The sequence below is a fragment of the Populus nigra genome, chromosome 1 (assembly GCF_951802175.1).
Source record: "Populus nigra chromosome 1, ddPopNigr1.1, whole genome shotgun sequence".
NCBI classification, from domain to species: domain Eukaryota; kingdom Viridiplantae; phylum Streptophyta; class Magnoliopsida; order Malpighiales; family Salicaceae; genus Populus; species Populus nigra.
The window spans coordinates 38,502,166-38,514,034 of NC_084852.1; the positions used below are offsets into that span (position 1 = coordinate 38,502,166).

General features: G+C 36.2%; 2 protein-coding genes across 3 annotated transcripts; one reads left to right on the forward strand and one right to left on the reverse strand.

Moving 5' to 3' along the window:
- Window positions 1-301: 301 nt before the first annotated feature.
- Window positions 302-3,330, reverse strand: LOC133698023 (uncharacterized). Of its 2 annotated transcripts, none has more exons than XM_062120886.1 (7): window positions 3,051-3,330; window positions 2,825-2,914; window positions 2,396-2,550; window positions 1,520-1,640; window positions 960-1,079; window positions 814-884; window positions 302-720 (listed from the first exon to the last, which is right to left on the reverse strand). In XM_062120886.1, the coding sequence occupies exons 1-7, from the start codon at window positions 3,156-3,158 to the stop codon at window positions 474-476; spliced, it is 912 nt and encodes a 303-aa protein (XP_061976870.1). In that variant the 5' UTR covers window positions 3,159-3,330; the 3' UTR covers window positions 302-473. The 2 variants fall into 2 exon arrangements, with proteins under 2 accessions (XP_061976870.1, XP_061976880.1); XM_062120896.1 differs by having other exon boundaries at window positions 2,396-2,539; window positions 3,051-3,080.
- Window positions 3,331-5,030: 1,700 nt separating this feature from the next.
- Window positions 5,031-9,923, forward strand: LOC133674853 (heat stress transcription factor A-1d-like). Its single transcript, XM_062096133.1, has 2 exons — window positions 5,031-5,574; window positions 8,518-9,923. The coding sequence occupies exons 1-2, from the start codon at window positions 5,290-5,292 to the stop codon at window positions 9,763-9,765; spliced, it is 1,533 nt and encodes a 510-aa protein (XP_061952117.1). The 5' UTR covers window positions 5,031-5,289; the 3' UTR covers window positions 9,766-9,923.
- The last annotated feature ends 1,946 nt before the right edge of the window (window positions 9,924-11,869 follow it).

An 11,869-nucleotide genomic window follows, 5' to 3' on the forward strand; every position in this document is an offset into this window, starting at 1 on the left:
ACTTGGTCCTGTTGCTCTAATCCTTGGTGGTAATGGGACAAAAGGGATTACTGAAATTTCCTGATTAAATAGTAAAAGGGGAAAAAATCAGGAAGAGCTTGCTTTTAATTTCCTCTTCTTCCACTTCATTATTCCTTTTTTAGAAACACTTCCACACAGTTCCTACTGTAAAAGAAAAATTAGGCGAGGTGTTACTTTGCTGTTGAATTTTCATGGTAGTCATCATCGGTTGTTTCAGTTCAAACCTCCATAGGGCGGCATCACCCCAAGATCATTCGTTTGGATTTGGGCAGGGCAATACTGGGGACAAAGTTTAGTTTTAACTAATTTTTATGAGTATTTCTTGAACGATAAAGCTCAGGATGTGACCTTTCAATCTTCTTACGTTAAAGAAACAGGCCATTGTTACTGGCTTTATTGCAGCTATTCTGCAGTAAGTGAAGTATATAAAGGACATATTGAACAACAGCCAATCAATCATTTACGGTGTCTTCATCTTCCTCTGGCTTCACAAAGAACTCAATATAAGCAATTCGACTGGGTTGCTGATAGCCAGCAGAATCAATGTGTTGGTGTGAAGTAGATGGTCTTGCAACAGAAACCAGATGCTGAACTTTCAACATTCCACCTCTTCCAATGGTCAACTTGCTTCCTCTGTTGTCTTTAGTAACACTACTGGGTATGTTAGAAGTTGTGGCTCGAAGGAACTTGTATTTATACCTGTCCACATGTTTGTGAAAAAACAGGATGAATGATTTAATTGTACAAGAATGTTACCTCTGGTATAATAAATTAAAAACAATTGAATAATACCGGTAAGAGACTTGGTGATCACAGTGAAATGCAATTAGCAGGTCAGTGTTTGCATAATACATGAAGTCTATCTGCAAGAGTGAAAGGTTTTAGACTTCTGGTCTCAATTAAATCCTTACAACTACTTGCCCGTACATGAAATAAACCTGTAAGTCTCCATGTCCTTCTCCTCTGAAGGTAACAGAAGGGGGTACTGGTTTAAGTATGATCTGGATGCAAGATCCTGGCCATTCAAGATCATCAATAGCTTCCTTCAGCGCTGCAGACTGGGTTGCGAATACCATAATTTTCAGACAATTAATCACAACTAGTTATGAAATACAAGAAGCTATCAAGTAAAGAAAAATGCATGATTCAAACAAATTTTCTCACATCTTTCTGTATTCCATGACACATGCATGCATTTCTGGCTTGAGAATAGGATATCTTTGAAGGACCACATATTACAGGCATATTCATAACTGATATAGTTGAACAAACTTGATTGAAATATTAAGTTGACATCAAAGCAGGAAGGTTCCGAGAGCCAGTTGTACAGTAAAAGCTACATTTGCATTATCAGGGGCATTCTGTGGAACTGATATTCATAAAGGCCAACAGCCATGCCAGAAATATATGCACATTACTAACTCCTGCGGGACTCGATCATAAATGAGAGACCAAAACAGTGCCCCGCTTTATTATAATTGCATATGCAAGAGCATACCTTGACAGTGAAGCTAAGCGGTGTGCTTCCTGCAGGTTCAAAGTTGTAGTCCCATGAAATTGTCTCTGGGATTCTAGTCCTGATTTCCGCATAAATGCAGTCATCTAGTGAATCAGCAGACCTGAGATAGATAGAGGTATAGGTTAAAGCAGGATCTAGACAGATTCTAAATCCAGATATAGAAATTACTTCTATTACAAAGCTATCACTCAGGAAAACAGCAGCTTATGATAACAATCACAAAATAAACAGGAGGACCTGTTGAGTTTTAGGTATTTTAAATTCAGAGTGTAAAAAACGCTTCTGCCTAATAAAATATGATTGCTTTTGATAACTGGAGTTCTTTTTAACCATGAAAAAATTGTGAAAGACGGATCGTAGGTTTCATGGGATCACAATCTATTACTTTTCAATTTCCATCACCTCATTTCATCTGGAATATCCAAATAATCGGTGCTTCAATTAAATGTTAAGGTTTTTGTTCAAAAAGTAATTCATAATTTGTTTGGTTGTTAAAAAGCAAATGAAAACAATAATCAAGACAAGCTCCCAAATCTAGAAACTTTAACATTCAGAAACTTAAATCCTCTTCCAATCCCCAAATTTCTCCGCAACAACAAATTATTAGCCAGCGTTAGACATCAAGTTCATTCAATCAAACATTCTAATCAAAGTCAGATCGAACTATGCCAGATAATCAACAGTAGAATCACTAAAGTACTAGTTTATTTCCTTTGAACCCCGTGTGAAAATCTATAATAGAAAAAATTCAAGCAACTGATTAGTAAACTTTAGACCTCAAATCCACATATACAAAAATTTAATTATCTAATTCTCATTTTTAACGAATTGCAACAAGCAAGAACATGAACATACTTGATTAGGAGCTGCATATCTGGTCCAGGGTATCGAATTTCAATAGTGCTGGAATGCCCAGGAACCGAAAATGTGTTCAAGCAATCGACAAAAAGCCCCAAGCTCAATCCAAATCGAGGCCGCCCTTGAGCAGTGTATTCATATCTAATAAAAAGCTACAAATGGATATCAAGATTTCAATATTATAGCCCATTAACCCAAAAAAATACCCTGACTCTCTATTTAATATTAAAAAAGAAGAAGAAGAAGAAGAAACAAATACTACAAAAGAATTAGCAGGGCGTAAGTAGCCTAGAGCGTGTTTGGGCCCTGCTATCATGCTCCTTTGGTGGATTGCCACTTTCTTCTTTTTGTTGATTTTTTTTCTAGGCAAACAAACAGGGGATTGAGGAGATTTTCTTTCATATTTAGCAAGTTAGAAATAATCACCTCTTTTTGAAGATAAACTTTGGCTTGAAGACAGCCGGTTTCTTCGACAATCAAAACGATGCCGTGTTCCGATAATTCAACAACTGCGTCCTGATATTTCATGACAGTATAATAAATTGAAAAACAATGAATCAGATTGAAACGTGGTGTGGTGCTGGTTAAAACTTAAAACCCTAGAGTTGTAAGAAAATGAAATCAAAAGCGAAGGAGAAATGTGGTGGTAGACCTGATGACGTTTCCATCGGACGGTGGAGAGGGCATCGACAATGCCTTGGACGTTGTCGAGTTGGCACACCAGATCGGATGTATCTGCCTCAATCGCCGAGGAGCTCATGTTTTTCTTGTTTTCCCGCCAGTTAGAAAAGTGTTTTCGAAGACCTTTTTTCAGCTCGCCTCATCTTTTACGAGACCATGGACTGCTAGCAAACGCCTGAAGTGAAGACTAGCAGGGAGTGGCGACTGGAGAGTGGAGACCATCCCACACACTACGGACTTCCAGCTTGGCCCATTCATAATAGGCTTCTAGCTCATTCCTTTTCGATACTTGATACTTTGAATTAAAAAAAAAAAAGGACAAATCAATTTTCTTTTCTTTTCTTATAGTCATTAAAAAAATATATAGAAGTTATATTCATTATACTTGGATTTAAATTCAACTATAAATGTGTCTCTCTTTTCGTGATATGAAAGGTCTATTTCAAAAGTTTCTCTTTGTGTATTTATCTTCTATATTTTTCAACCTAATATAAGAGATTGACTACTTCTAAAATTAAAAGGGTTTTGAACTATTAAAAAGAAAATATTTTCGAGATATTATTAAAAAATATAAAAATGTCACTTTCTTAAAAAAAAGGAAAAATAAAGATACATTAGCCTATTAACCTATTAAAGTTGAATATTAAATTTAAAATCTAATTAAAATCTTTTTCTTTAAAACCCGTTTGTTTTTTCATTTAAAAAGTGTTTTTAAAAAAAATCAAATTTTTATTTTATTTTATTTTGCTTCTAATTAATTTTTTTTATGTTTTCATATTGTTTTAATGTGATAATATAAAAAAAATAAAAATATATATATATTATTTTGATATATTACTGAGTAAAAATCATTTTGAAAAATAACTATTATTATGTTCTTAAACATCTCTTGCTTTTTTTTAATAATAATAAATAAAAACATAATCAATACGTGTGTGAATATATGTTAAAGAATAATAATTTTTTTAAAATTAAATACACAAACATAGAAACTTAGAGATAATCTATATGGAGATATTTTTCCATCAATGAATTCACCTTAAAGCTCTCTTAGCAAAAGAATTTAGGCCATATTTGTTTTCCAGAAAATAGTTTCCGGAAAACAACTTTTTTGTATTTGTTTGTTATTATAAAAGTTGGTCAACGAAAAACACTTTCCAATCAAAGAAAAATTTAGGTTAATTTATAGGAAAGTGTTTTTTTAGAAAATTTGGGTGGAAAACACTTTCCGAAAGTTATGAAAAATTTAGAAATGTTATATTATTTGCTGATTATATTAAATTTGGTCCTTAGACTTTTGATTGCTATATATATTTTGTTTCGAATATTTATTTTTCAATTTTATCTCTTAAAATTTATTTTTTATATTAACTTTGATCCTCATTTTTATAATTATTATTTACTTTTTCCTTATCATTTTTTTATTGAAATTTTTTATCTATCAAATTTGGTCATCATTTTTTTGTTACTTATTTTATTTGAAATAATTTATGAAATTTTAATTATTATTATTTTAATTTCTTCATCTTTCATTTTTATTTTATTTTTTAGACTTGATTTCTATTATTTTGATTATTATTTATTTTATTTGAAATAATTTATGAAATTATATTTTTTTTCAATTTCATCCTCATTCAAATTTTTAATTTGTAATATTTTTTTCTCGTTATTTTAATAAACTTGAAAAAATAAAACATTAATAAGTTATTTTCTAACTCATTTTCCATGACATAACCAAATATTGAAAAATATTTCTAAATTATTTTCTATTATACTACCAAACATCAAAAATTAATTCACTTTTATAAAATTTATTTTTAAAAAATTTATTTTTTAAAAATAATTATTTTCTAGTAAAGGTTTTAATTTATATTTGTTGAAAAATAAAATTGAAAAAAAAAAAAGCAGGAGTAAACCAGTAATTTCAACTGCAATCATCAGTCATCACCTCCAAAAAAAGGAAGGGGCAAAAGGGCAACCGGCTCGTGACTGTTTCCGCCCGTCGCGTGGACTCTTTAATAAAATCCCACCCCACAGATCATTTCCTTGACCGGACTACAATAACCACGTGTCTCATCCTTACCTCTCCTCATCTCCCGCTTCTCTTTCCTCTCCTTCAATCCAGGGTTTATGTTCTCACCAATGTCTGCCCTTCCAAAACCCTAAGAAATTCTCCAACTTACCAGTCAGCAAGCATTCACGTTAGTCTGATGGATGGAATAAACACCACTGCAAGCAGTGGCGACGCCTCTACTAGCGGCGGTGGAGCACAAGCGACGCCGGTGCCGATGGCGTCCCCGTCAAATTCTCCGCCGCCATTTCTGAGTAAGACTTACGACATGGTAGACGACCCGGAGACCGACGCCGTGGTGTCTTGGAGTTCGACGAATAATAGTTTTGTGGTTTGGAATCCGCCGGAGTTCGCTCGCGATCTTTTGCCGAAGTATTTTAAGCACAATAACTTCTCCAGCTTTGTTAGGCAACTTAATACATACGTATGGATTTCGCTTTCTTTATTTCTCTCTCTATATATTTTTGGATTTTTCTTCATTTCTATTTCATTTTGCTTTCTAATCTGTTGACGTATTTTCTTTTAGGTATTTTTTTTTGAGCAAGTTTGATTTGTGATTCTGTTATTCTTTTCAGTTGATTGCTTGCTGATATCTGGTAGTCAGTGGAGTTGTTTGATTTGCTTGTAGTTAGGATGGTAAAAGGCAGTCATGGCTTAGTTTCTGTTCAGTGTAGACCACAATTTACTACGTGGAGTAGAGTTTGTATTCTTGCAAGAATTGAATTGAACTCATTTGTTACAAAAACGTTGGGGAAGGATAGGGGCGTGTGTGTGGTATGTTCTATGAGCTTGTTGTGCTCTCAGGGATATTTCTTTCAGGACACTGTATTGTTGTTGAATGTAAATGGTGATGATCCATGTTTATTTGTTATGAACTAGGGAACCATTTTCATCTACAGAAAAGCGCTTGTGGGTTAGATTTTCATTACAATAGTGAATTCGATGCTTGATCATTGAAGATGTCAAGGGATGGAAGAAGGGATGCTCCTTACAAATAGTTTGAAGCTTAAGTAGGAATTTTGAGGAATGAATCTGTGTTAGTGTTCGCTGGTGAATGTGGTTGATTTGCCTGTTTAAGTTATTTGCAACAGATTTTGATGTTACATAGATAAGTGAAATAATTGGCATGGGGTTTGCAAACTTGCAAAATGTAATCATTCTTCTTCAGCATGAGAAAATTGGTGACAGGGAAAGCTGTGATTTGATTGTGGTGAAAATCTCATTTAACTAGTGACCCACTCGATTTTTTAAGTTGTTCTGCTCTCCCTTCTTTGAAACACTTGTGCTACTTGTATTGAACAATTTTCTGCAACTGCATAGCCTTGGCAAGTAGTTGCATGCATGAGCATCAGAAGGAAGAAGACTGATATCTGTTCTGTCATTTGGGACATCAGTCATCAGTGCATATGGTTTTGGTTTTTTATGATGATACTTTTTTGGGGTAATTAGGTATATCTTTTAATTTTTTAGGATATATTTTAAAGTTTGGAAATGAAATAATTGGGCTATAAAAGAACCATAAGCGCTGAGATTAAAGAAAGAAAGAAAGATAATGTAGGTTTCTGTCTCTTTCTTTTTGGATTTTTTTTTTAGAGGGATAGGAATTTATTTCTATAATCTACTTTGGGTAGGGAATTTGGAATTAATTTATTATGATTAGTGGTGAATGACTTCAAGTGAAAGTAAAGGGCTAGGCTATACTAACACACTTGTGAAAATAACGAAAATATTATAAATCCTCCTATTGGTTGCTAAGAAATCCAGGGGAGAGAAAAAATTATTACAGGTACTTATTTTATTTACAAGTCCAAAAAATTATTACAAGCACTTTATGTTTTTGTGCACCATGAAAAACTCTTCAATCAAGTCAGAAGAGATGAAGAATGGATGTGTTCAAGTTTAAAGTTTTAATTGGTTGTCTCCCTGCATTCTCAGCAACCAAATGGAGCAGAAACTGAACAAGAAAATAGAAGTGTGCCTTATGTTGACCATACAGGATAAAAAGGTTATCAATGCCTCTTCGCTTTTAATTTTATTTCCATTTCTAAGTGAAACCAAGCTGAGGTCAAAATAAATTTTTCCAAGCTATCTAGTCAAGGTGTCAATATTATCTCTTGCTGCATGTGGAAGCTCAGCAAGAGCTTATCCTTTCAACTTTGATATTACATCAAGGAAATTCTGGCAAAATTTTCCATGCTGTCTAGAAAAGGTGTCAGTATTATCTCATGCTGCATGTGGAAGCTCAGCAAGAGCTTATCCTTTCAATTTCAATATTGTGTCAAGGCAATTCTGGCACTTATTTTAAATCAAGAGGAAATGCAGTTTCCTCTCTCAGAATACAGGGGGGCATTGTACTCCCTACAATAGTTGGAATGCCTTTACCACGAGCAAGTAGTCATGAAATGGCATGATGCCTGTTAGCCATGTGTGACAATCTATTGAGTTAAGTGTGTTTGATTTCATTTATAATTATAAGTAATGGCTAGTGTCCTTTGCTATTATTACTGTTAGCTTGGGGCTATGATCAGCTTCTCAATAGAGGAGAGGTTCCTCAACCTTGTTTGAACTCTTTTTCTCATGTGCAACATCATTTCCCAGTTATTGTCTGTCTAATCATGGATGGGAAAGCTAAGAAAATGATGCTCTCTTAATAAATGAAGCCCTGATGCTGTTAATGGTTTGAATTTGTAGCTCTGCTCTTAGGTTGAGGGCACATTTAATAACCAGTTACAATAACTAGAGAAACATTCTGGTTGGTTTGATGTTTGATTATGTTATGAACTAATAAAGTATCACTTTGACTTTACCAAGCAAGCCTGGTACTGCTTGCTTGTTGTCTATGACTCTACACTGTGATTTCCTTGTTGAACTCCAGGAAACATTGCAAGGAGATTTTGCACATGATCTATTGGAAGCAACCTTCTTTTTGAAATATTTTTATCCCACCTCTTGTTGCCACTTTATCTCTCTCAAACCTCTGGCACTAGCGATTTTTTGATTTTCTACCCTTGGCAAGCCAAGAAGTGATCAACAGTACTGGACGTCAAGGAAAACTTCTATGCTCATTTACCTATAGTAAGCAGCCAAATCTAATATGAAACTGCTTTCCTTGAAGTTAGATTCCTTGCATTATGTACAAAAAGCTAATAGGAGTGCTCCTCTTATGCTACAACAAGGGTTCCAAAACTACCTATTGATTTTAGCTAAAGGAGAACTAATCCTTGCTTGTTATCCTCTTGTAATATTTACTGTTTGTAACACCAAGCCTAAGCTATTTTTGTTCCCCACCAGATATTACCAGACAGGGCAGTGCTGATGTGATTTGCATGTTTTTGTTTTGTACACTGTTGTCTCTATTTTCAAACAGGGTTTTCGAAAGGTGGATCCGGACCGTTGGGAATTCGCCAATGAAGGATTTTTGAGGGGTCAGAAGCACTTGCTTAGGACTATCAGTCGGCGAAAACCTGCCCATGGACACACTAATCAACAGCCACAACAAACTCGTGGACAGAACTCAACTGTTGGTGCTTGTGTTGAGGTTGGAAAATTTGGGCTTGAGGAAGAGGTAGAGAGGCTTAAGAGGGACAAGAATGTTCTTATGCAAGAACTTGTTAAGTTGAGGCAGCAGCAACAGTCCACAGATAGCCAGTTGCAAACCATGGTGCAGCGACTTCAAGGGATGGAGCAGCGTCAGCAACAGATGATGTCATTCCTGGCAAAGGCTATGCAGAGCCCGGGCTTCCTGGCTCAGTTTGTACAGCAGCAAAATGAAAGCAACAGGCGCATAACAGAAGCCAACAAAAAAAGAAGGCTCAAGCAGGAGGGTGTTTCTGAGAATGAGGGTTCTAGTGCTCCTGATGGACAGATTGTGAAGTATCAGCCTCAGATGAACGAGGCAGCCAAAGCAATGCTCAGGCAGGTCATGAAAATGGATGCTCCTTCTAGGTTGGAATCTTATGACAACAATCTTGATGGCTTCCTGATTGGCAATGGTTCACCATCATCTAGTGCAAAAGACAGCAGAAGCTCTTCAAGCCGCATGTCAGGAGTGACTCTTCAAGAGGTCCCAGCAGCTTCAGGGATTTCCGGGCATGGCCCCATGGCTGCCATATCTGAAATACAGTCTTCCCCACACATTGCTAGCTCAGAAAAGGCTACAGCTTCTCAGTTTCCGGAAAGTATACTGGTTGGAGGACAAGGAGCACCCTCCATACCTATTCCACAGGCAGATATAATCATGCCCCAGGTTTCACAAAAGCCAGAAATGGTGCCAGAAATTATTGCTGATATTCCTGGTGAAGATTACATGGAACCAGAGACAAGCAGTGATGTGTTCCTAGATCCAGCTTCACTTGGAATTAATGATACAATACTCATAGATATTGACAACATCTCCCCTGATCCTGATATCGATGCTTTGCTTGATAATTCTAGCTTCTGGGATGACCTTCTTGTGCAGAGTCCAGTGCCTGATGATATTGAATCAAGTTCTGTGGAGGGTAAAGCCAATGGAAATGATGTACATCAAATTATAAACGGGTGGGACAAAGCTCAGCATATGGATCAGCTGACAGAACAAATGGGACTTCTCTCATCAGATCGCAAGCAGCTTTAACCTCGCACGCCAAATGTACCTTTCTTTCAAACCGTAATAGTTAAACACCTAGATAAACTTTTAACCTTGATAATCAGATGGTCCTACTCCTTTGGCCATTGGAACAACAAATCGATGCTTTTGGTTCCTGTTCCAGCAATAGTTTTTATTTTTGCACATGTGGAGACCTAAAGTTCTTTCTTTTTTCTTTATTTTTTTAATTTTTTTTTTTAATTTGAACGTTTCCCCTCTACATCTTGTGAGAGGTTTTAGACCTCAAGGCTCAAGAAACAATATGCTATCCTTAAGTCCATACTTTTGGTTTTCCATCTTTTGTACCTGTCAAATCCTATTCGTGAATGTAGCCTTTGTTTCAAAGCAATTCACTTCCGTGGTTTTTTTCTTTTTCTACCTTTCGTTCTTGTGGACCACTTGCTACTTTACCCTAATGGAAAAATGCACATATTAATCAGTGCTACCTTAAGGTTACTTAGAGGTGTTGGTCTGGGGCATTTTAGAGAAATCTTGATGAGGGTGTATACTGGTCGGCAACATCTAAAAGTAGGAGGGAATGGCATGACTGCTGTCAGAACTCGGATCGAAGCAATAATTCAATTCGGTGCACTCTTCGATGGGATTTTAGTGCAACTCCTGGAATAGGGCGCTGATTGTTAAAAACAGATTGTGGGGTGTTTCGACTCTCTGAAAGGCAGTAAGCTGATTATTGGTGAGAGTTTGGTAAATCCGCGCAATCGAGAAGGTTGACCAGTCCTCACTTGTTTGGAACTGAAGTTGTTTTTTTATAGCAACGGGGAAGATCGATGAGATAATTGTCTTCTGTAACATGATCCAAGTATACATTTGCACAGGCTGCTTTTGGTTAAGGATGAAAGGTTAATTGTTGAGCAGAATACCAATTTAATTGTTCTTGTATTTATGGAGGAGGAAGGCAAGGTGAGGATATATATATAAACCAACTCGAAGCCAATCTGGATAATTTTCATGTACTGGAGGTTTGGATTGCCTTGGAAAACGTAACGGGTCACCTTCTGTTCATGTGGTGATATTATTACTCAGTGGCACTGCTCTTTTCCCGTTGCCTGGTCAAAGTGGGATCTGGTCTTTGGTTTGGTACGTTGCATGATAAAGTAAATTGTTTGCGGTTTTGGTAGGTCTAATTTGATGAAGAGTCCTCGGTATCCTATTCCTGTTCGAGTTTATACTTATCAAGAACTAAAATCATCACTGGCCTTTGTTGATCTATAGTGCGTGGCGTTGCATCACTGACATTGGTCTAATCTTGGACCTAAAGTGTACTCTGCTTGTAGTATCATGGCCAAGAATAAAGATGCCCGTGGCGAAAATATATAGAGCTTAACATAGCATAGGCACAACGAACCCAACCAGAACACGTGTTTCTTCTACTGTATTTGAGGATAATCGGACGCTGCATGGCCTTACCTTTACTTCGAACTCCGAGGATCCCCATGGCTGATGATCATGTGGCATCCTGCCGTGCCGGCACAATCCCTTATTTTAGGAGTTGTTGATCTCGTTTTAAATCAGAACAGCATTTATTTAATATTGATCAATGGAATAAAATCTGTTCTTTTTATATATATTTATTTTTATGTTAGAAAATTTATACATTTCCATGACACATGGGCTGCACCTTGCCTTCCTTCCTTGCTTTCTTTCTAAATCTTTGGACGTAATTGCAACCCCGTACGTACGTAAACCATGGATGATGAGTGTGTTTATATATATATATATATATATATATATATATATATATATATATATATATATATATATATATAATTTATAGTCACAAGTTTCACGATAACTACGAAAATGGGTGATTAGTTGCTTCAGTGTAAAAATTGACAGTTAAAGAAAGAACAGATGGCAGTGTAGGAAGAAACTCGACGCAAGTACCTCGCCAGAGATTAGCGGTGACGTCACAGAAAAAACCTCACCTGTCCGTGAATGTTGGGATTGCTACAGCCACTTGTTATCCCCCTGAAGCCAAGCATGCACGTGTGTGCCCCCAAAAGCTCTCCAGTCGCATGTGTATATAACGGCTAGGCTAAGGTTTTGCCTTACCTATCCACAATGTTGCTTA